The sequence below is a fragment of the Scomber japonicus genome, chromosome 2 (assembly GCF_027409825.1).
Source record: "Scomber japonicus isolate fScoJap1 chromosome 2, fScoJap1.pri, whole genome shotgun sequence".
Lineage (NCBI taxonomy): Eukaryota > Metazoa > Chordata > Actinopteri > Scombriformes > Scombridae > Scomber > Scomber japonicus.
This window is the reverse complement of record NC_070579.1, coordinates 23,831,375-23,857,735: the sequence shown is the minus strand read 5'-3', so window position 1 is coordinate 23,857,735 and position 26,361 is coordinate 23,831,375. Positions and strand designations below refer to the sequence as shown.

General features: G+C 38.6%; 1 protein-coding gene across 2 annotated transcripts; it reads right to left on the bottom strand.

Annotated features, from left to right (window-relative positions):
• Positions 1 to 599: 599 nt before the first annotated feature.
• On the bottom strand, positions 600 to 24,802 carry rab11fip4b (RAB11 family interacting protein 4 (class II) b). Of its 2 annotated transcripts, XM_053333209.1 has the most exons (14): positions 24,416 to 24,802; positions 14,513 to 14,763; positions 13,890 to 14,075; positions 12,227 to 12,361; positions 9,458 to 9,493; positions 8,131 to 8,230; positions 7,595 to 7,698; positions 7,326 to 7,466; positions 6,907 to 6,988; positions 6,161 to 6,298; positions 5,795 to 5,953; positions 4,374 to 4,454; positions 3,794 to 3,937; positions 600 to 3,243 (listed from the first exon to the last, which is right to left on the bottom strand). In XM_053333209.1, exons 1-14 carry the CDS (start codon positions 24,491 to 24,493, stop codon positions 3,127 to 3,129), a joined length of 1,752 nt encoding a protein of 583 aa, XP_053189184.1. In that variant the 5' UTR covers positions 24,494 to 24,802; the 3' UTR covers positions 600 to 3,126. The 2 variants fall into 2 exon arrangements, with proteins under 2 accessions (XP_053189184.1, XP_053189194.1); XM_053333219.1 differs by lacking the exon at positions 4,374 to 4,454 and having other exon boundaries at positions 24,416 to 24,801.
• Between the last annotated feature and the right edge of the window lie 1,559 nt (positions 24,803 to 26,361).

Sequence of the window (26,361 nt, the reverse complement as noted above, 5' to 3'; positions counted from 1 at the left end):
GGTCCATAATGCAGTGGATTACTGGCTTGTGGGAACTAACCTGGCCTGCACAGGACCCTGACTTCATACCTATCTAACACCAATGGATGAATTGCATGACACATTCCTGCTGTCAAGTTCCAAAATACAGTGGAAGGCCTCACAGATGAATCGAGGCTGTTAGGTCAAGATATGCATAATATTCTCATGTTCATATTTTAGTAGCTGACCATAACTATATAATATCTATGCCTCCCTCATATCTTTCCCCCTCTCTGATAAAACCCTAGTACATTTTCACGTTTTACACTATCTCTGTACTGTAGTGATATGCTTCCATACTGCTATCCATCATCATCCCAGCAAATGGCAAAAATATAGCAAAGGAAAACAATGCTTGGTATTTTTCTCTTGTAAGATTGTATCTCTGAAAAAAAGATGACCTTGCTTGAATTATGCTTTTTTCCCCAGGGCGGGGTCTAGATTATTATGTCTGACACATAATACAGAGAACATTCAAAAGAATATTATAAATTTGCTGACATCACTGAAAACCAGTGGAATACACAGTGTGAAATCAGCCATGCAACCAGATAGTAATGGGTTATTTTCATGCCAGGACAAATGTTTTTATTTACAGCACAGTATGTACATTACAATGACAGCTATGACATCAGCAGCATACACTGTAGGCAAAAAATAAGTGGTTTATTATCATAGAAATGATATTATACTGTATAAATGGAAATGAGAAGAAATAAATGTTGATCAAAATGATAGAAATTTCACGAGACAGCATCACTGCCAAAGCCATTTTTATTGCCATGTTCTGCTTATAGTAACTACAACATATTTGATAGCCCTAATAATTCATAACTTAAGAGCTGCAAGTAATGAGTTTGTGACAAATTTTATAGCTCAATGTACCCTTTTATTTTTTCAAATCTAGAGTGGCACAAGTGGCCGAGATGATTTGTGAAGCAAAACAGGACACAAATCAGCAGGTATTGGTAAATAAGTTAATATTGCTCATAATGCTCACCATTTAGTTTAAGTTAGGAAGACAGTTTACAACCATATAAAATTCCAGTTTAGAGCAAATTGAAAAGCAATGGACTTTCTATGAAAAAATTAAGAAATGCAACAAAACATTCGCCCACAGCTTCATACAATTATAAGATTGACAAAATGCTAATCTTGCCTGCGTACCATATAATGCTTTGTGCTATGCTGTTATACTAATAGGACACAATCACAATTTCTTTTCTGATAAAACTGTATAAAATAGATATCTTAGTAACAATATGAAAAAGAGTGGTGAGTGGCACATGAATACAAATTATCACTATATAATTACAACATTTACAAGTCAAGAAAATATGTCAGACGTAGACATAGAACGTACCTTGAAAAACTGTGTAAATCTATAGCAACATCATCTTGAAAAATGTTCTCAAAAGGCACAGACAGAAGAAAATGTGAATCATGCAAAAGGAACCAAACATTTTTTGTGCAATGAAGCAAAACTCAAGTTTAGACTTATTACATAATACAGCAGATTGCAATTGTTTTCCCATTTCTAAGCAATGCTCTCTTCATTACAGTACTGTATACTGTACATATGTGTTACAACATATCTTAACCAATTACAGAGATTTAAATTCAAAAAAGCCTTTTTTTGGCCACACAGAGAGTAAAATATCAAGATGTACATTCATGATATTTACAGTATCAGAGAGTTTCCGAGAGCCATTGGGGCTTCAATTACAATCTGCAACCTACAGGCTTCAATGAGATTGCTAATGTAGACTGTTGTACCAAAAAGTGAGTCTCCTGTGCATGCTCACGTCCAGTATCTGAGGTGATTTCATTGAGACATTGAGCAATGATTCAGTAAACCAAGTTACACTGGCTACTGAAACAATCTCAGTGCAGTCACAACCTAAATCCACGACACATCCTGTACATTCATATCATAACATTTCTGTGCAACATCATTGGGTCTATTGCTAGCAACAGTGCACCTTTCCAAGCTAATGCTCTGCAAGCAAATAGCATTCACGGAAGTTACAGTTAAAAGACACTCCTTGGTTGCAGCTTCTGCTCCATAAAGTGACACTCTACTGTTCATCTGAACCAAACAAGGGCCATTTCTCAGTGAAAAATGTTCACCGTTGAATTGATTGACATGGCATGTTCTGTTGCAAGGTTCCTGGAAGACATGTTCTCAAGGGTCAACAAAAGTCATCACTTTCAATGAACACTCACCAACTTCACTAAAACCCTCCTTAACCAGCATACACGGTCCATTATCTGACTCCCCCACCTCTTTAGAGAAGAGGTGTGTTACTCTTTCTTTCTGTCTTAAAATCTTAAGGGCTTCTTCTTGTTTTCTTTCTCTGACCACGTTAGCCACTTGTCTCAATCTTCTCTTAAAACGTGCCTGTCCAAATGCGCCATCAACATGTGTTCTTCCGAGAACATCTACAGTACATGACAGATAAGACTGGCAGTTTACAGATCAGGCAACACTTGACTGGTCTGCCGTTATGCCTCAGAGAGTTGGGTTTATAGTTGCTTGCCAGCTTCTACATCTGTCTTACTGTACTTTTCTAAAAATGTACACCATATCAAACTGTGTGTCTGTGGATAATACAACTAATACTATGCCAGGATACAGAAAAAAACCCATGTCCAGTTTGTTACATTGTTCCAGTTTTTATTCCAATGTCCAGTGTACCTCCTGAAGCATCCCAGAAGAAATCAGCAGTTTTGTCTTTTGAGATCAAAGTTGTGACAGTATTTTAGTTCACAGCATAGACAAAGATTAAAAACAGAACAGGTTATATCAAGTTGAAGAGTCACAGTAGTATGACCATCAGTCAGTGAGCAATCACTGGCTGAAAAAACTCCCTTTAGTCCATTGTACCTCTTTTACTATCTCTGCAAAATAAGTTATTTTCAGCCAACAAACAGCAGGGGGAGATGTGTGTCCAGTTAAAAATCTTCCACTTTTCAAGACTGCCACTGGTTTCCTCTGTTTTCCTGTACAGATTCCTGACTCAGGTTGCAAGTTCTGGTAAGACAACTGGAATGATCCTCAGTCTCCTGAAGTCAAGAGCGACTCTCATTCCAGTTGAGTCACTGCTAGTTCTTGATCTCCAGGATGGAGGGGTTGTGGTCCAAGATGGACAAAATGATTTTGTCCATGTACTGTCGCAGGCGTAAGTTGATCTCCTCCTGCTCCTTTAGGGCTTCCATTAACTGCAGAGATAGTAGTATGTCAAACACTTTAATTCAGTTGATCAAGGAGGTACAATTTCTTACATATTACCAGTTGTAAAGGGTTATAATGAAAGAGTTACTTAGTTTCACTCTGGGACTTAAATTACAGCTACAATATTCTGTACAAACTTTTAGTTACATATAGTTCTTTTTATGAGGGTGCACCTGCAAAAATCCTGTACAATGAATTGTTTGATAAACAGACATTTTGCTATAGGTGGTTCATAGTGCTTAGTTATTCAGTTTGGGTAATGTACTTCCATGGTAATGGTAAGTGCTTATGTGAAATAAGTCATGGTGATGACCTCCATAGTATGCATAATAGATTCAAATCTAGAATAATTTAATATCTAGAACACTTTCATGCTGTAATGTGTCCTAGAAATATAGTCATGCTTTAACTAATCTAGGTAACTTGTCCAGATGAAATCAATTTAAAAAGCTTCTTAGTCGCATAAAAGACATGATGTGTGATTATGCATCTCATTCTCTCTGTATACATACAGTCTGCACATTATCGTGACCTTACCTGATCTCTGGAGGCATTATCTATCTCAGCAGCAAGAGACTGGGCCTTAGTCTGTGTGGCGAACAGATTCTTTGCTTCATATAGGCTAAGGCTGAGGATCTGACCATTCAGCTCATCGTTTTGCTCCTTGAGTCGCTGGTTCTCCTAAAATACAGAAGCAGGGTGGGAGGTAGAGGAGAGAGTTATGGGAAGAGAGAGAGATAAGCATCTGGACCACACAAGTGAATCAGTAATGATAATGCTTTTCTTAAAATGGCCACTACTCAAGCCTCACTCAATCCATACCACGAAACACTGCACTGCACTGCAAATCTATTCTGGCAACACCTACAGGACATAACATGGGTTATGCGTGTTACAGAACAAACTGCTCCCCTGCATTGTCTGGTGTGTTATGAAAGCTCCATGATGAAGATGCCCTTGCCTGCTGACAAGAGGTGAGTTTGCTCTTCCCTTGCTCTATACTTTACCATTAGTAAGGGAATTGCAGCACTGACCCCAGTTCAGCTTGGGCAAGTTCACTCTACTCCATTGTGATTAGTGGTTAATCAGGAGGTCAAAGTCACAGACGCAATTTTACCATAAGACCAGGACGGAGCAGCGCCCCAGACAACACCAGGTGCTGGAATTCAGAGGGAAGAAAGTCCTGGGACACAAATCGCTGGACACACACACACATACAAACATTTACAGAGGTGCACAGGTAGGCATGAGATAGTGAGTTTATCCTTGTCAAGAATGCCACAGGGAAGTATTCTCTTGATCAAGGCTTTCACCTACGTAAGTCGACATTATTCTCCAACCCGCAAACTATCAAATTAAATTGTTCATAAACTAAAACTGCAGAAAGTAGCTGAGTTAAGATAAAGAAATACGTACATATCTGCAGATTGAAGCTGGTATAAAAACATAATTATGATCCCTCTTCTTGCTTGCCTGTACTGGAAGTATAATTTCTGATGCATATCATTTACAAGACGCGAGTATCAGTAAGACACAGCCTTCAAAGACTTCAAAGAGTGTTTCACTTTTACTTGTCTTATCATAGAGGACATCTGAAACACACTAATCTACTCCCTTATCTACAACGTTTATTTTGCAAAAGGTCTGCACAATTTCCAGGACCTGGAAACAGTAACAAGACATCTAACTGTGGCAGATAAATACCAGGAGCCAAATGTCAATGAAACTAAAAAACACGATTTTCAGAGTTTGTGTGTATACAGCAAAGATGTACGTAGCTAGTTTTCAGTGAGGGTCCAAAGTGCTAACGTCTGCAACCACACTGTATCAGCACTCTTGACAGTGGTGGCACCATATGAAAGTATTATAATTAATATTCCTTTGACAATACATGAACCAAATCCTCAGGATCCACCTATAATGCTTCTTGTTTAGAGCAAGATAAAGCGCAATGACTTCAGCATTAATGAAAATAACTCAAAGTACATGTATAGTATCATGTGAACCCATCCAAATCATTCTGCAAGCAACCCCCCCCCCCCACCCCCTCCAGGAGCTTCACACCTAATTAAAACATAAACAGACAAATGTAAAAGCATTGCGTGCCATTTTTCTGAAATATCATTAAATGCCTTGTTTAATCACAAGGCACTAATTTGGCCATTGTGTGTGAAATGATAATTCTTAAAAAATAATGCTGGGATTAACTGAATTTACATTTATTATGATGATTACAAAACTGCAAGTTCCTGGGGGACTGAGAGAGAGTGAGTCTTATAGTAAGCAGAATGTTACTCAGTCAAACATGAGCATAGTTTTTCATTGGTTAAAAATACATTTAAAAAAGCTCATGTTAAGACAAAGGCAAAGACAAACTTTGGAAATCAGATAATCATTTTAAATCCCATTCTCAGACATTTACATGAAAGAGCCTTCTGGTCATTTATTCTATAACGTTTTAAAGCACACTCTTAAAAAACCACTAGCTACAATATTTACTGAGCTAACCTCACATAATAAAGTATTAAATATCAGTACCTGCTTGAGCCTCTTGACCTCGTGCTCCAGCTCCACCTCCCTGGTCCTGTTGTTAAAGTCTGACAGGCTGGAGGAAGAGCTGCGGCTGCGGCCAGGCCTCTCTGCGTCCAGCTTGAAGAGCTGCAAATGCTCCAGCTCTCGACGCAAGTCCTCTATCAGCTACACAAAGAAAAAGGACAGATGAACAATGTTATGTAAGGTAAGCGCAGTATCTTGTGGGTGTAAGTGTGTCAACTGATCTAACTGCAGCAAGAAAGAAGAGTGAAAGAGAGTGAAAGAGAAAGGGGCAATAGACTGAGCAGTAGAACAAAAAAAACTCTGATATGTGTTTACAAGTGTCTGATTGCATAAAAGAATCCATCCCACCTCCTGCATGGCCTCCTTCTCTTTCTGGAACTGCTGTCTGTTCTGTCTCAGTTTGTCCATCATCTTCCTGTAGAGATCCATCTCATCCTTCAGACGTAAACTGGTGTCTTCCAGCTTGTCTGTCATCCTTTGCTTCTCCTGAGCATCAACAGACACACAGTTTAAAACTGAAGTTTGTTTTGTTTTATTACTGTGTTTCAGTAATCAGACAAAGAAACCCCATAGAGACACACATACTCTATCCACCTACACACAGGTTTTAAAAAACAAAAAAACAAACTCCACATACAAGTATTAACATATAGAGTAAAGTTTTTCATTGTCTGTGATGCCTTGGGTCACACATTTTGTGAGCTAGAGTTGACAACTATCTGGTTTGGTACCATTTATTATTGGTACATTCTCAAAATAGAAATGTGGTTTAACACCCAAAGACCTTTTCTAGCACCTCATCTTGAAAATAACATTACAGTTTCTCATCATTTTTGTCTATGTACACACTTTGATGATTATTTGGCTATTAAGGAAATTGCTGTTTTTGAAAGAAATAGCAGGACTGTGGTGACAAATGAAATGTCATATGGAAAATGAAAAGGCATTTTTGGTTAGAAAAAGAAACAGATAATTGCTCCAGATAAGAGCATCCACTGAGTGTGTTAAATGTACAAATAAAGACAGAATAAAGAAAGGGCAAAAATGAAAGGAAGCGAATATACAAAGAAAAACAAACAGTAAATAAATCTTACCTCATCCAGTTTCTCTGTTTGTGACCTGAGCCGGCACATGTTAACAGACATCTGATTGTTGTCATCCTCCACCTGCTTAACTCTAAAAACATAAAACCATGTCACTGTATTTTTATTTAAAAGCTCAGTGTGTCCCATAGTCAGATTAGGCACGGTTTAAGGCATTCACCATATGTATATGTATGCAGGTCTAGAGGCAACTGACTAATCTCAGCAGGAATCTCTGAGAACTGTTTAGCATACAGTTTTATGGTCTGCATTTTTTCTTAACAGGCAGGTATATCAGTTCCATTACCAGGGGATTTAAGAGCAATGCAGTATAGTAAAGTTATTTATGTTAAAAAGACACCACCACCATCATTTTGATAGAAATGAAGAAATATATAAAACTAATGAAACTGTTTGTTTGTATTTCTCACCGGTTTGTCAGAAGCTCAATCTGTGTGTTTTTGTCTCTCTCCATCTTGCTGTAGGCTTCTCTGTGTCGTCTTAGCTCCTCCTGCATATTTTGCTCTGCGCGTGTCTCCTGGTCTTTCAGCTGCTCCTCCAGCTCATTAACCCTGTCATAGTGAACAAATCACAGTTTTTAATACACTATAATAAGTGAGCTAAGTGTTATTTTAATTTAATTTTAATTGAGATGCTCATTGATTGGTTCTAAAATAAAGAAAGAGTTTTCTGACTGTACCTGTGTACTAGTTGTGTGTTGTCCTGCTTCAGCTTGGACTTGATATCACCATTCAACAAAATCTCATTTTCCAGTTCTGCCACCTTCTTCTCCAGAAAACTCACCTGATTGAAACAGAGAGTTTACTTAACACTGTAAACCTGACTAAATGTAAACATTAAGAGTTTAAAATGATGTTAACTAGAAAATACTGGTGAAAATGACAATTATGATATATCTAATGATAATAATTTGAACAGATTTGTAATGTCTGTATTGACACTAAACAACAACATTTTCCATATTTTGCAAAACTGGTTATGCAGTGTGCATGGTGCATATCATGACATTCATATATAGTGAGAGAAATGCGAACAATTCTGACGGTGAGCAATCTTAAATCTTAGATCTTTACAGTGGTCTCAACTGCCTGAGTCACTATTACTTCCCACAAGCATCTGTTCAGTGCTTAAAAGAGTTAAAATAAAAGGTCTGTTGACACAGATCGATGTATGGACAAACAACCGACACACAAATCAACACAAACACAGCCATACCTTCTCATTGATGTCGATGTCACAGGAGTCGATGCTGTCTCGGAAAAGGTCCTCTGTACTGCCGTTGCTGCTACTCAAGTTGCTATTGTGGAGCAGCTGCCTGCTCAGACACACATAGACACAGCAGAGATACACAAACGTAAGAGAAGGAATCTGCTGGGAATAGATCCAGGTGAGAATCAGCTGGTTCTGAGTGAGTGTTTGCATATGTGGAACAAATTGTGCTCAGTCCTGCGGTGATACTGCTGCAAGGTAGGACAGATGATTTAGGACTAAAGCCCTAGGACAGTGCCAAGCAGAGAAGCTGGCGCTCACAGAATTAAAATAAGCACAGACACTTTCTTACAGCATCCTCACAAAGACACCTACACAGGTGTGTGTATGTATGTATGTATGTGACATGTGACACACACTCAAGTGTGACAGTGATGCCATAATGTGACTATAGCTGCCTCCACTTTTGCTGATGGAGTCACTTGAGAACAGTGAGTTTTTGATCCATTACTGAGAGTAGCAATTGAGAGAAGAGAGGAGACAAATGAAAACAAGAGGAAACAGATAAAGACAGCAATAAAATGGGAGAAGTAATCAAAGCAGACAGAGAAAACACTACTGGGAAAAAGGAGAGCGAGCCAAACCTTATATTGCATACATAGATCAGGTCTGACAGGCCATTTTCACTCTGTCACTATAACTCAGTTACTGTGGGTGGAAATAGGACACAAGCCTAGATACAATAAAGTCCACCCAGTACAGACCAACTGGTCATGTACTGTAGATGGATGCATGGCTGCCACTGAAAACTCACTTTTCTCAAGTCTGGAACAATAAAAATAGCATGCTTGTTTACAGACATGCTGTATTTCCTCTTATTTACCAATCTGTAATTAACTGGCTGTAATGATAGGACAGCTGAGTGATAAGGAAGCAGTAACTACTAATCTCACTGTGTGTGTGTATATCAACAAATAGAGCAAACACGTGCCACAAAGGCTGTATAATGCATAAACACACAGTGTACAAGTGAGTGACCTTCCCTGTGGATACGTGCACACACACACACACACACACACACACACACACACACACACACACACACACACACACACACACACACTCACTCACAGACACACACAAAAACACACACACACAAAACTTCATTCAAACATTAACCTTAAAACTGACTCCTAACCTTTAACCAGTCCTTTTCAGGACTGAGAACCAGCCAACATGTCCTCATTAAGGTGGTGTTCAACTGAAACTGGTTCTCACAAAGATAGAAAGACAAGCACACACTTGGACACACATATAAAGGTGAATGGCATACCTTCCAAAAGCGGTGCTGGAGATTTTTCTGTTGGGGCTAAAAAGAGAAAAACAAAATGACAGAGAATTTAACAAGTGAATTGCCACAGATATGTCTAGACTAGTAGATGAACAATACACTGCAACAAACTGCTGATGGCAATTAAGATTTGGGCTATTCAGTATTTGGGATATGCTGAAAAAGAGGAAGAGAAAGAAATGCTGAAGAACGAGTCAATGATAATACGATTTCAGTCCTGGTTCAGTGAGCGGGTTTTCTGTCAGCTCAGCAACTGTCTCATGGGGACAAAAGCTGAAAGACTCTTTCAATCTCATGTGTCTGTCTGTGCCGGGCATCCAATGGATTAACAAAAAAGAGCAAACATACTTTAGAGTCAGGCAGATGAGAGCTGATGTAGACATAAGGCTAAAAAAGGCTAAATTAATATAGCAGTATTTACAAAATCAGAGCTATACAGTGCAAGAACACACATTTTATACAATCTATTCTGTGCAAATATAAAATGATCAGTCCTGTGTGTGTTTTTCAAAGATTTTGTTATGTCCTAAAAGATTATGAAAGCTGTAATCAATTGTGTCATTCACTATTTTCACTTGTTAAAGAAGGTCCAATGTTGAAAATAATGTATTTAATTCACTGATTAACAGTTACCATTTACATAGTTGTACAAACTGTGAAGAAGCTCAAAACTGACTTACTATATTCAGAGCAGAGAGTGATGGTCAGAGAATCAAGAGATGAAATAGTACTTTTAAGTGACATAGTGGTACATTAGAGAGAGACTTCACAAAAAAAAACAGACAAGGGCTGATCTTCAAGGAGGATCCTCTGCACAGTTAAACTTTTACAGGCACTGTATACCCTGAGAGATAAAACTATTCCCCTGCAGCTAAATCTAACGTCTTCTTTGAAGAGATCCAGAGTGCCAAATTGTACAGCAGAATTTATTCCAGCAGAATAAACTTTTAATCTATGAACTTCTGACTTGTCTTTCACGTATTATTAAATATATCTGTGTGAAAGTGCATGTGCTCTTGTTTTAGCCTTTCATTTACCAGTATGCTTAAAGTTCCCATTATATTAAGAATACATTTTCCCAGTTCTCATCCTGTGACCCTGTGTTAATTGGTCATTTATGTCTTGTTATAAGTCAAATATATGTCAAAAAATATCAGAGTATATTTACATCAACATCCCTTTCTTTTGTCTTCCTGTGAAAGTTTAAGCCTTGCAGCATTGTTTTCTGTGAAACGCGCTGAAGTTTCTAAGAGTGACAGCACAGTCGGACATAATAGACACAAAATATTTAACATGAAGGACTAACCACATGGGTTTAAAATAGAATATTTCCTTTCAATTGGCATGAATACCACACACCACATAGATTTTTTGTCCACCTCATCTATGACCCATTTTCAAATGAACCAAACTCCACCCACTAATTTCACCCATGCTTCTATGTGGCCAATTTAATTCAATTAACTGTGTGTAAAATAGCCTGACATGCACAAGTAATCCTTTAAATACTGTATGCTGCTTAGTGGGAAAAGCTCCTTCCTCTGTCCTTTTTTTATCCATTTTGTCATGCCAAAAATCCTTCACTTTTTGGATCCATATGGTGCCTTGTTTTACTTTTCAGACATTTTCACGTCTGTTCATATGACCTGCTACACATGTTTATCCTTCTTATTCATTTAAATTCCCACCCCCATCCTATTAACACTTCCTACTGTATGTGTTCATTCTACTCAATGTAATTTCCCAAAACGAAACACATTCATTTATTTTTTATCTCCCTAACTCAGTATTTTTGCTCTTTTCCACTCTATGGCTATTTTTTTCTACCCACTGTTACTACATTATTCATGAAGGGAAAGCATGGCTCTAATTAGGAGAACCTCGTTGGATAACAGAGCCATTCTCCTCCAGGGAGAAGTCCTGCACAGTCAGCAGGTAAAGAAGAAGAAATGACTCCACAATCAACACAATATTCAAGATCATTATTTCACAAAATGTAGTGTTTTCAAATGTGTCTGCATGTGTGAAGGTGTGCATTTGTGTTTGCAGGTAGACTGCACAGCTATTAATGGTCATCCTGGATTATGTTTCCAATAATAGGTTCCCTATGACAATGCTTGATGAGGTAAGCTCAGGAGTGACTGCCTTATGTAAGAATCAATTAGTGTTTGTGTGTGTGCCTGTGTGTGTGTGTGCATGTGAATGATGATGTGGTTGTTCATGCACGAAACTGTGGGGAGGAACCCTTTTAACGCCTCTGTTATAATACTGCATCACTCTTGATCAGTTTTACTAAAACACAGCCCACAGAGCAAGTAGTGACGCAGTGAGTCAGCGTTACTAGTCAAATGTAATTGGAACGTTACACTTCAAAGCCTGTATCTGTATTTGCATGTATCTTTAACAGAACAGCATGGTGTATAGTTCTTGTCATGTATAATTATTATGGTACTGTCTTCAGATGCCATGGTTGTATCTAAAATCACCTGCCTACCTGTTTTAAATGAGAAGCTCTTGGTTGTGGAATTGGGTATTGTGTGGCTACTTTATTCAACCATGTACAGTAGATTTAAAGTTTAAATAAGAATAGCAAGTGTATGGTGGTCAGCGGAACAAGGTTTGAGGTCAGGGAGGCGGTAACAGTTATTTAAAATAGAGTAGAGTTGTATTAGTAACTGGCATTTGGGGAGCGATGGTGAAATCCTACTTAACATTGTGTTGTGTGTGTTTGGATGCATATGTTTGTCCTACCTGTTAGCCTTGAGGTTTTTAAGGCGAGCCTCCAGGTCATTCAGCAGGTTGACCTTTTTGCTGCACTGAGAACAGTAGACATCCATCAGCTCACCGGTGTAATGTTGACGCACCTTACGAGGAGTCTGGCCCGCACTGTAAACACACACACATATAAAGTAAAATCATAAAGGTGGTATTTGCTAATATACAAAAAATGAACTTGCTTTGATTACTAGTGCTGTGTGAACAGAGTGTGTAGAGAAGTAAGGCTGATAACAACAGAGCATTGATCTGTTAAAAATGCCAATAAAAACTGAAATAGAAAATCAAAGAGTGAGAAGGAGAGAGAGAGAGAAAATTAGAACTATCTACTAGACTACACTTAAAGAAAGGCAATAAAACAATAAAACAATAGTTCCATTAACAAAACAGTTTCCAAGAAAAGCCATAATGCATTATCACTTTCAAAGTTTGACCTGAAGATACACTTCACTGATTTTGCATCAGTTTTCAATAACTCCCCAAAATCTTGTTAATTTTTCTTTAGGATGTGTGTTTATGCTTTTAAAGTCAACACAGATGAGTTTTAACTCCAACCTTAAAACTTCCCTCACAGCTCAACAATCAGCAAAATGTTTGGTTTGGAGGAACAACACCAAAACTAGTGAATGTACCTTTAACCTACTTTTTACTGTAGTTAAACTTCTTTCCCATGCTGAGTTGTCAAGACTTGTAAATCTGGGCCTCATTTTGAATTTAAATCTCCATGCCAACTCCATCTGGTGAGTTTTGTCTGCTTGGTATGCGTGGAAGGAGCATGGAGCAGTACTGCCAGTCCATCAGCCGGGAAACTTAATCCCATTAAATACAGGCCTTTGATGAATATTAATGTGGCCTTAAGGGCAAAAGCTCCTAAGATACACTCCTACAGTCAAGACTCAGAATAATATGAGTCAGGTAATGATTCTGAAGCTTGCTGATTGGAGCCTTAAGTGCATTAAATGAAAGAGAGTTGAAGATACTGAAAATGGTCAGTGTTGCATACATTTTGCTTCATCATGACTTTGAGAAACAGCACAGACACCTAAAATGAAATGTATAATTATATGCATGAAGTTTCACAATGGTACCCAACCCCAGGCTGTGGAATACTTTCTACTGATCTAGGAGGAAAGTTGATTACATACATTTAATTATATATATAAAATTCATAGGTTAATGGAAGTTATTTGTGTGGTAATTACATTGACCTTTTGCTCTGTTTGTACTGCTTTTTTCCACACCACTCCCTGTCACACCCAAAACAACAGGATTTTGAGGTAAGTCATTGGTACACAATCATCACCCACTCATCTCCTCAGTTGGCATGTGCTTAGTTCCAATAACTGCTGAAACAGGATTAGGTAAATTTAGGTACAGTAAATTAGGGGATGATCGTCTGAACAAAAGTCCCATTCATTCAATATGTGGAATATATTGGGTAAAATTATTCTTTATTTATTTTATTTCTATTAATTATTTTATGATGACCTTGTAATGGAGGTAGAGTAATGGAGGTTTCCATCACAATTGTATCCAACACAATTTTGAGGTTTGTTAGCTTAATCATATTTATAAATATACTGAGAACCAACATAAAGAACAACATTTCACAGTGTTCATCTCTTTAATGCTCTCTTACCTAGAGGGAACAGATGAACCGAGGTCAGAGTACCCGTTGGTTCGAGTCTCGTCGTCTGGACTGGGGCTGCTGGGAGTGTAGTCTGGTTCTTCCCCTTCTCCGTAGTCCTCAAACTGCTCTTCGTTGAGAGAAGCCGAAGAACGTGTTGATAGGTCAGAGGTCACTGAGATGCTAGTTTGTCCACACCTGACCATACCAGAAAAATGTGTAGAGGTTGGTATAATAGTTATTATGCAGCAATCATTCTGTGATCATCACGTTCATTTTGGGGTGGTCAATTGAAACAAAGATACTTAATGATGATATATGATTATAGAAGTAGCCCCATTATATATTTTTAGAGAATACATTTGCTTCAAAATATCACATATAGATACAGGACAGCTGATAGTGGCCGTAGGACTTTACTGGAAGTAAGCTATCTTTATTCTTAGTCTGACAGAGAAAACAGAAGTGAAGACCATAAAGCTGAATAGAAACTATGTAGAGCAACAGTTGTGAAAAACACCCTTAAGAGAAGTTCTCTACTGTACATAGCAGGGGCATCATCTGAATGTAGAATGGAGATTTACAGACAGCGAGAAAGATATAAAATCAGAAGTAAAAGATGGAGCAGTGCTTACTTCTCCCCAGGAAAGAAGAGGTCCCCCAGTGCGTCTTCCTTGTCCCCTGGTCTGGTTAGTCCCTCTGAGGTGTCTGATCCTTGTGTGCTCTCCACAGCACTGTCTCTGTCTGATTCCCTTTCCCTACCCTCGTTGGCCACCTCCTCCTCAGGCTCCTCCACCTCTCCAGGGAACAGCTGGCACTCAGGGACAGGGTCAGGATAGGCCCGCGTGCACATGATGACCGGACAAACCCGCTCCTCCTCACCGCCCTGGACAATGATGAAGGAGAATGAGAAACAGATGATGAACAAGATTAGGAAGAGAGAAAAAGCCATAAGCCAGTAAATGATGAGAATGACAACCAAACAAAAACGCTTCATGGTTCAAAGGTTTTAACATTATGCTTCTGTGTTGAGCATTCCTTATATCCCCAAAACATCCATTAAAACATCTTGCAAAATTATAATTTTAGGTAATTTGGAGCTTGGACTTGTTCTATATAATGTGGTTAACACTTGTAACTTATGTTCTGGGGTGGATTACTCCTTTAGTAATTTCCATCACTGTGGGAATTGTCTAAAGTTCACACAAGTGGTCTGAGGGTTAGAGGGGTGAAGGGGCCACTGGTCAAAGGTCATGTTTCCCCCTCCATCTAGGTGTACTCGTCAATGGGTCAAATGTGGTCTAGTGCAACAGAGAAAAGGGCCTTATCTCATACCTTAACAACCATGCACACATTTACACCATATCAAAAAGTAGTGCCCATCACAGTTTCCATAAATCCAGGATTACAGTATGTCTGTAAAATTCGGATAAATCTAAAAAACCCAAAGATTATCAGTTTATTTTCACACAAGACAAAGAAAAGGCTCACACTTTTATCTTAGCTGCTAGGCTGCAGCACATACACAGATACATACAGGCTTGTATACGTGAACACACAAACACAACTAAATTCAAAAGTACCCTTTCGACACAGATGCTCTGCACTGTTAGAAAGAGCCAACATGTGGCTAGAGAACAAAACAAAAGGATAAAGGTCTCTTTTGCATTCCTTAGACTAGTCTCCTAATTTCCCTGCAGCAGAAAAAAACACAGTGTGAGGCAAGGAAATAGGCAGCCCCCCTCTGTACCCCACCACAATAGTTAAAAAAAACACTGAACAAGCTAACACAACGGGAAAGCTTGACACCTGTTGAGTTTGTTATGTGGAAGGAAGAGGATGGTTTTCATATGTGCTGCTGATAGTTCACATAATGTTGTTGTTAGAACTTGTCAAAATGTAGGTCCATCAATGTGGACTGAAATGTGGAAAATCCTGCTTTTGCAATGAAATTTCTTAATAATATGATTGATTACATTAGATTGTTATATTAACTGGAAATGACCTCACCATTGGCAGGGTAACACATTGTCTAGCTGTAGCTGATAAAGTTGAGTAAACATTAAAAAAACATTGTACATGTTGAGAAGTCACCCATTCTCAGGATTGATTTAGGCTGCCTATTAAAGCTTTCTGAGAGTTCTTATTTCCGGAAAGACAATGGACATGAACATCTCACAGTGTTTGTGGTGGTGTGTGTTTTGAACCAGAATTGCTTTGGACTCCAACAGCCACTCTAATTTTGCACTGATGAGAACAGTAAAATGTGTGTGTGTGTGTGTGTGTGTGTGTGTGTGTGTGTGTGTGTGTGTGTGTGTGTGTGTGTGTGTGTGTGTTTGTGTCTCTATGTGTATGGTACGCCTCCTCCCATAACTGCCTGGGGGGTATAACTGCCAAAACATGAGCTTACAGAGTGTTTTGAGTTGCTTGATTCCCCACAGCAAAAAAAAAAGCTATGCTTTGCCAAACAGCGTCCCACCTGCCAATTAATTGAACTGAGAACACCAAGCTGAAGAAGCCAAGAAGAAGAAGAAGAATTAGAAGAAAAAAAATTACAAGAAGTACTTTATTGATCCAGGTGGGGAAACTGATCTTCTGCATTTGGCCCATCCTGCACACACACACTAGAGCAGTAGACAGTCACAGTGCAGTGCCAGTGGACCATCTCCAGTTTTGCCAGTGCTAGTGGTCAGGGGCACTGTATTATTGAGACTGAGTATTAACTCATAACAAGTCTTTGGTAAGCACAGCAGCGCAGCATGAGGCCTGACACACATTCACATTCCCTATGATCCTGTGATTTTCTATGGCTATTAAATGTTTGCTTCATGGTATCAACAGACCGTTCTTCATATGTTACTTATGTACAATTTTATACTGTACTAGCTTTGGGCTTTATGCCCATATCTTTGGTATTAAATAGTATTTTTTTAAATACAATTAAATCATGTTTGATCCAGTTTTTCAATAAAAATACCACATAACACCACAATACACATATACTCAAATTCAGAATCCACGATTTTCAGTCTTTGAACACCATTTAATACTCATGATGCCTTCTAGCCATAACTCATACCATACCATAAATGCTACACACTAAAGGGCTCCAATGTAGGACATAATATATTGATGAAAGAGCATCTATACAGTGTTGTACTTTGATACACATTAATGTTCATGGATCACCTTTTTTGGATGTAACAGACAAAAAAACTATACAGCTTAATATCAATGCTCACACAGCATGCATGCAGTTGTACGTACTTATTCCAGATTCTAGTTGAAATGAAATAGCAAAAATATTTTCTGATCTCTCTGTGAGCCTGTTGCTGCAGGGTCTGACCTAGTTAAAATACAGGCATTCCTATCCTGTTCTCCTTCCCACTCTCCCAGGTGAGACTACTGTCAGATGGAAAGATGAAGAAGACAAAGAGAAAGCCTTCCCTAATTTCAGGATGCTGTGTATTTGTGGTCAGTTCATGTAATGTTTTTTTATCCACATGTATACAGTATGTGACTATTACTGTTAGCAATATCTTTGTCTGTACTGTATATGAATGTTCTCCGTCTATCTAGACATCATTGCTAAATTACCAACACATGGCTTTATTCCATGTCATTCATCACGTCATATGTGGCTAAGTAATCAAACGTTCCCTGGTAAAATACAAGTTACACACCTACAGTACAGACATACACTTGAAAATCTCAGTCAAAATTTTGTGCAGCATGAATGGTTAAGTATGAGATAAACACAGCCGGGCTCCCAGGGAAGGAGGATGACAGTATATATTGAATAGTATATATTATTTACATCCACTGCAGCTGCAACATAAGCATAACAAGTGATGAATAAAGAGATAAAGGTACAGGAGGAAAAGTGTGAATACACTTGTTACTTCTTTCAGATTAGCTTACGAAAGACCACCACATGTCAGTTAGGCCTGTGCTCTTGACTGATTGAGTAGTTGGTCATGCGCTCTTTAGACCAAATTGTCATTGGTAGAACATCAATATCCTTCCAGGATAGTCCATTATTTCATGTGGAGGGAGGGACAGATTACCTGTGAAAACGGGTGTTGTCAAAACATCCCTATTGTTATCACAACTCTGAAATGTAATAGACGGTGCAACTGAATCAGAGTTTCCCCTATAGTTGGACATGTCTAGCCAGGCAAAATAAAAAGCCAAATATCCATTCATTTGGAAATCAATAGTATTTGGGAGTCTCTGTGTCACTGCCTGGGAAACTCTTGGTATTGTTGCTCTATTAGGGAATGGGGCAGTGTGTAGATGTGGCATATGTGTGCATAGCGAGTGTTTGAATGAGAGAGCAAGTGGCAGAAAAGTGACAGTGAATGTGAGCAGAGCAGAGTAAAGGGTGAGCAGTAAGTGACATTAGTTTATTATCAAAATGTACATAATGTGAATGAAGACTACTGTTACCACCGTGTTGATGCAAAACGTTGAGTAATAAATTTGTCATACAACAGTTGTTGAGCAACACTGTGAGGTTACAGTACAAAAACTGTAAATGTAAATGATGTCATCGAATTGCAGTTACTGCTACAATATTTGTTGCTACGGAGACAAACGGACAATATTTTCCCATTGCATAATTAAGTGTGTGTTCGTGTAACTTGGAGAAAACCAGATGAGCGGGAGAGTAACTGAAATGTTTATCTCAACCCATATCCAACTATTTTATTTCCTCTGGTGTGACCTGTAGTCAAATCATGAACCCTTTTAAATAGGGCAAAAATCAAAATCCAGATTAATTGAACTTCTAACCTCGATTAACATTAATGAACAATTGTGTTTTCACAGTTTCTTTTGTTTTGTATTTTACACTTTTACATATTTTCGCACCTGAGTATCTGTAGGGAGTGAAAATAATGTTTTAAGGTGTGACGCTGTGGTTAATATCTAGTTTACTTTATTAGAACTATGTAAAGATTTGAGTTAAAATGATCACTGGAGACAAGTTTTCAAATTCCTTAAATATATGCAACCTTTACTGTCATGGCAACAGTGAACACCACGATTAATTGACATGAAGTCGATTAGAGTTTCTAAATGTTGGTTTCGATATTTTTTTTATTGCCCAGCCCTACTTTCAAATTACTGATGCAAATTCCTCATGGATGTAAATATAGCAGAAGTGAATCAGTATTCTTAGGAAGTCAAGTCAAACTGACCTGATATTCATTGGAAACTAAAAATAGATGTAATAACAGAGTTTAGAGTAGCAGTAAAAGTTCAAGTGTAAAAAATAACATTAATGATGGCCACAGTAACACCTTTGCTTTTACTAGTCTGCAGTGAAAAGAGACTCTCTTAATCATCAGTTTAACGACATAGAGGAAATAAACATTTTCTTTCTCATCACTGTCTTCACTCTGATAGTTTCTCCTTTTCACAAATACAGACTCAGCTTTTCTGCCCAAATATTTAGAATCCTTTTCAGTAGCCATCAATGTACTTAGACACGGAGCGAAGACCTTACTCTTGTACCCATAAAAGCTTTACACACACACACACACACACACACACACACATACACACGAGAGTGACAAGCGTGAGACTGACAGGAACTAATTACTGAAAGGCCAATTAACTTACGGTTAGTATTCAATCTCTGAGCCATCAAAGGCCCAAACTCTATCAAGTTGAACAACAACACTGCTGCAGCCGTCATTAAAAAGACAGACTCTCAATCCAGCTCTCCTCACATCCCCTTGGTTTATGCTGAGTGCTGAGGGTCAATACTATTTTAGTGCTGAACAAATCATTAATCTGCCCTCACGACAGATTGGCGAATTATGTGGATGACCGTGCATTTCAAGCTGTATTGATCAGAATGTAAAAGAAGGGAGAAGAGGGCTTTGAACTTGTCAGACTATGGCTGGACATGAGCCTGTAGAGTGAGATTTTCATGTGCCCAATTTGAGTTTCACATATCTTTCATGAACTTGTTTTCAAACTGTTTTTCAAATATTTACATAAGCATAAAAAACTCTTTCTAATTAATGAATTAAAATACAGCAGATCATGTAATGCAAGACAAACTGATGCAAGTTTATCTACCTTAGAAATGTAAGAAATCACATTTAAAAGCTTTCAGATGAGTTGAGGGGAACATTTTTGTGATGTGTCATTTCAGCACAGCTAGATTAAAGGAATTATGCAGCTTGTAAGGTTTTAAAAGCTGGTGTACTGTTGTAGGGCTGGGCAATATATCGAAATTATATGGATATTGTGATATGACAAGATATCGTCTTAGATTTTGGATATCGTAATATCGTGATATGTCATCAGAGTTGTCTTTTCCTGGTATTAAATGCTGCATTACAGTGAAATATGTAATTTTCTGAACTTATCAGACTGTTCTAGCTGTTCTGTTATTTACTTTTTACTCACTCTTTCATTATATCCACATTACTGATAATTATTTATCAAAGATTTCATAGTGTAAATATTTTGTGAAAGCATCGACAGTAATCTCTACAATATTGTTATAATATCGATATTGAGTTATTTGGTCTAAAATGTTGTGATATTTGATTTTGTCCATATCGCCCAGCCTTAATTTGTTGTATGGCGAGTTCGAACGTTATCACCTAGTTGCCAAAGAATAAAGCAAAACAAGTGTTAGAGAACACAATACAGAGACAGAGTGCTACACCAGTGTGTGTGGGTGGGACTGGATGAGCAGACATCGACTGGATCGATCCACACTGACGAAGCTTTGATTTAGTGTGAGTCAGCAGTAAAAGGGACTAGAGGATGAGCATAGAGAGAGACATTGGAAAGGGATGGATGGATGGTGAGAGAAAAAAGAAAGAAAGAGAGGGGGATTGAGGAAGGAGAAGAAGAGCACGAGAGAGAGAGAGAGAGAGAGAGAGAGAGAGAGAGAGAGAGAGAGAGAAGGGCAGCACTGAAATAGCAGACGGAGAGCAGTAGTCTCTGCTCGTCTTTGTCAGACTGAGCTCCAGAGATAAGAGGCGTTTCTCTGCAGAGGCTTTTTCTTCATCTCTCTTTCTCTTTGTTCATTTAGCCATTTCTCTCCTCTTGCCTCCATTCCTGTCACTCCTGAGCTCCTCATGTGCTGCCACCACAAAAATATTCACCTATTAAATTAATCGTTTAATGCTTTTGCTTAGATATTCAGCAATTTAACTCACTGAAGACGGCTTCTGTCATGTCACATCCTCACAGCTGGTGCAAGAAGCTTTGGGACAGGGGGGTAGGAAAGGGCTGTATGCTTAAGCTGAGATGAATACTTGATCAATAGTTAATTAAAGGAAAAATAATGAGCAACAATTCCAATTTTCAGGAAAAAGATGATAAAAATTGGTTGATTTTTGAGCTCTGAGATACTGTCTAGACAAAAAAGTTGAAGACATCCTTTTTGTTTTGTTATTTTGCTACATACCATGAAGCAGAAGTATAAACAGTCACCATTTCACGTGTATGTATCTGCCTATGTGTCTGTATTAATCAGCTCATACGGTTAGCAAAACTCTTCCTACGCATGGACACACTGACACATTACATCAAGAGGAAGTACTGACTCATAATTCACTAACATTTTGTGGAGTTAGCGCTATGAGAATGAAAATGCACACACACCCAAGACAAATGAAAAAACAAAAGCACCTGAGACCCAAAAGCTCATGAGAGCTTTTAATCAAATTCTCTTATGCTCACAGCTCATTCATCTTCATCAGAACTGTGTGTAAAACATCAACACAGGAACCTTTTACAACAGTTTGAACACACACACACATCTAAACACTACTACTCTATCTGCACAGGTTTTAATCACACACACAAACACAGCACACACACATTTTTTCCACCTGATTCCCAAGGGGAACAGGTAGCTGCTTGGATTACCAAGAATGTTGTCTTGGACAAAGGACAATGTAGGGAGGGAGTGGAGCAGCACACTGAAGGCTGTGTGTGGAGGTATTCTCAATGAAACCCAGTTTAGATACACACAGGAAAACCCAAGAGGTGATACAGTGTTCGTGTGTGTGTTTGCTCTTGTATTTCTGAAGCTGAAATGTCCTTGAAAATGTAGAGAGATGAGAGGAAAGAACTACCGAGTGACTTTATGTCCTGACTTCATCATGGGATTAGTTAAGGGTTATGATTTGGATTTAATGAATAAATTAACATTAAGATTAGGTTTACGACCTGAGTAAAGGGTTAAAACCAGCAAGGCAGAGGTGACATTTAAGTTTAGCGGTTAGGGAATTAGTGTGGCTGCCAAGGATCCTCAGCAGTGTGTCAATCCAAATGTTTGAATGTGTGGGTGTGTGTGAGTATAGGGCTGTTAAAAACAAGGACAACTTGAAATTCATCCCAAATAGTGTTTGTCTGTTACATTTGTGGTGAGTGTGAGAGAGAGCGAGTGAACTTCATCTTTAATTACAAAGATACGATCCCTGAGATCACGATAGAACAATCTAGTTTATTAATTGTAGATTACAAAGCAGCTGCAAAGCAATCATGGTATCCCACTGACTGCTGCTAGTGTACAATAAACAGTAAATGCTGTACATGTGCAAGTATGAGTATCAGTGTGGCACAATCCAATTCAAACATTAAACTAAGTGGAATGTTTTACTTTGTTATCTTGACTTTATTTCTTGTGTGTGTTACTAATTGTGCAGTTGAGTGGCATCTACTGCATAAAAAACAAGGAAGCTTAATAACTGTGTGTGTTGAACAGTATTAGTGTCATATTGAAGTCTAATTAAGTGCCAAGTAAGGAAGTGTGTGTGTGTGTGTGTGTGTGTGTGTGTGTGGGGTGTGTGTGTTTCTAAGCGCATTTGCCCTCCAGGAGTCAACCACCTGTTTTTAACTCTTAAATGTTTGGCAACTGAACAGAGCGCAACAAGGAAATCAACATTAACCAAAAGTCAAACCAATGTCATGAGTGTGTTTTGTTTTTAGTCCAATAACAGTTGTATAATACACATTCAGTAGGTGTCCTGAACAAATTCAATGTCAATATTTAGCTTTAACTACAATACATTAACTTAATGTCTAAAAACTTGCGGATGTTTATGTATGAAGAATAATTCTTGTTTTTTCTTGAGAATACTGTTTGTCCGCTCTTGTGTTAGGAAGCATAATATAGATAATAAAAATAGGAGTGTCTGTTTTAACTGCTGCAGATTAGCCTCCATTCAACCAGTACAGCTCAGTACTGTACCACATGTTAATCTAGTTATTCTAGTCCTGGTGTACACACTGTGCTGTTTCAAACACGTGTGTGTTTCAATCTTGTTGAGGGAAACAAGACAAAAAGTTACTGTAAACTGCTAAATTCTGCAACAAAATACCCACAAACTAAACATTTAAAGTGAAATGTCTTCCAGGGATATAATGAGCCTGGGATAAATAACAGAGATTGTCCTGCTCCTGCTGAAGAAGAGTTAATCTCATTATGTAATGTCCAGTCACAGACCAGGAGTATTCAAAACGACTATAGAGTCTGATCACATGTTGCTATTGAGATTCCTACAAGACAAATCCAACTCACCTTGCCTTTCTTTTTTTGGAGTAATGAATGCATATTAAAAAGGTAAGTTCAACAAGCATCAGTTGTATTATCAACAGCATGACTGAAAAGGCCAGCGTTTGTGTATGGTCAACAGTACACTGTATTTGCTTTTTAACATCATCTATATGTCAGCATGTCAGTCAACAGTATACCCATGATCCTCTGCAGCACTGTGAGTATGGTTGTTCAAAACAGTGTTATGGTTGAAGGGTACAATTCTGTTCCTGAATGTTACCAGTAAAGCATATATATGACATAATATTTACATAGAGAAAATTTGAAAACACATGACCAAGTGAAATTTCCATATCTAAATCGGAACTGTCGACATTGCCTTGACAAATATTGTTTAAACTTATCGAATAGCAAAACTATTAGCTATTCTTTCTTTTCTGTCTGTATATGGCCAAGCTCTCTGTCCAGTTCCCTGCACACATATTTTAATCACACTCACTGTCATTCTCTGTCCTTCCAGCAACCCTGGTTTCCAATTAATCCCATTACCATCAGAGACACATGTTGAACCAGAACAGAGACGCCACAAACTGAATGAGAGAGATGGAGAGAAGGATTGAAAGTGACACTGGAAAGCATACTGGGATGTAGGAAAGATAGAGAGCGAACAGAAGAGACAAGACAGTGTAGTGAGATGACACAGACACCACCAGCTGAGCGGGACAGACAGGCAAGCTTAGAGGCAGGCTCAGCTACATACAACACACAGACACAGACACACACACACTCTCAAACACAAACCTGGAGGGGGGGTAATGGACTCTGCACTGCAATTGTGCTGCCCCCTCTTTGACTCACCAGTCTTTCCCCAACACATGAACTATCAATGCTTTCTAACACCTGCATCTCTCTATTAGCTCCTTTCTGTGTGGTGTTCTCTTTCTGTCAAGTTGCCTTTCATCACCCCATTTTCCAGCTAGTTGGGTGCAGTCTGTTCGCTTACCCCGTTCACAAGTGAGGGGAGTCCATGGTCAGCAGTCCCCCTCTTTCCACCAGCCAAATCCTCATCCACTGAAGTCATCCACTCGCCCTGTTCACCAGGGCTAAGTCCACTGTCTGTGCTATCACATACACACAAACACACTCACACGACACACACAGGTGTTCCCTTCAAAGGCAAGAGGAGGAGGAAGCGTCGGGATAGTCCAAAGGGTGAGTCCCTGTTAGTGGTATAGTCCAAAGAGAGGCAGAGGAGCACTGGCTGCGTTTCCTTGCACCGACAAAAAAATGCAACTCACACACACACATTCACACGCGCTCACACACAAACACAAGCACAGACTCTGCAACTCACACCCTAACACTTCCTCCCTCACTGGCTGGTTCGCCGGCTGACTCGCATTCACACAGTGAGAGCTCAGATCAGGCAACAGTTGTTGAATTCATGGCACCTCCTCCCCCCTCCCTGTAGGTGGTTGCCTAGCAACTGGCTTCAGTGGGTGGAGCTTGTGAGAGTACTAACATTGCTGCACACTCTGCTTTCAGCTGCCGCCTACTCAGGCTAAATTTGCATATGAAGCCCTGCCTGCCTCTGTCTGTCTCTGCTGTAGAGGAGAGGCCAGTGGCTGTGTGGGCTGTTAAGAGGGGGAGGGAGGTGAAACTGTTTGTCTTCAGTGATGCAGCAGATTCCACAAGATGGGTCAAAAAGAAAAGACATACTGGTTAGTCACAATGGAAAGGGTGGGGGGGCATTTTTGTCACCCAGATAGAACTTTCAAATTAGTTCAGAAAATGACTTGTACCTCAATGTGTGCCTTAAAGGTGCATTGTGTAGAATTTGTAGAAAATGGAATGCAATATTAATATGTAGCCTATGTTTTTATTTGTGTATAATCACCTTCAAAGGAGCCCTTTATATAAACATGGAGAGTGGGTCCTCTTCCATGGAGCCCATCATCTTACCTTCATGTTTCTACAATAGTTCAGAACAAACACACCAAACACTAGCTCCAGAGAGGGCCTTTCATGTTTCTGCAACCTCACCGCTAGCTGCCACTAAATCCTAAACACAAGAAGAGGAAAAGGCATCACATAAGCCATATTATTACATCTTGGAGCTGAAACAATTACTTGATGAATCAATTTCTCAACTGATGCAAAATTGATTTGATAATTGATTGATTCATATCAGTTCTTTTTTTAAAGCAAAACATTTAAAAGATATTCTGGTTCCATCCTATCCAAAGTGACTATAGTGTATGTGGTTAAGTTATGGTGAATTTATACAAAATCAATGGAGAGACTAGATAATGTTTAAATTTGAGCTACATATTTGCAAGTATTCTGGGGATTTATAAATCTGAATCATAAATGAGGGGAGACAACAAGGAAAAGGAGACAGACTGGAGGGAAAAAGCAGATGAAAACGAAGTGAAAATTGACTGCTTTCAGAGCAGAGCTCTAGTCTTCCATGCTGTTAAACTATTCAGACAGAACAACCTCTTTTAATATGACAATGTGGGCTTTGGTAAATGTTTTTTTAAAACATTATCTGACATTATTGGACAATTAATCAATTAACAGTGAAAATAATCAATCAATGCATCAAAAATATTTTGTTGTAGCCCTATCAGCATCAAATCCAATCTCATATAATTATACAATCTGTATCCCATATAAAATCAATACACTGCAGTTACTTCGCAACTCCCAAACAAGTGAACATACAATCTGCTGCTGTGGGCTGAAACTGTGGATAATCCCATGTTAGTGATTTACATGTTTTCATTTAATCCTCAAAATCCTTATGAAATCCTTTGAAAAATGTGGTCAACAGTGATCAATCTGTAAATAACACTGTGGTAATAGCGATGAGCAATTTAATTCCAAAGTTTTCAAAAAGAGAAGTTGAAGTTATATAAAGGTTGATTATTACTTTACACAATAGTA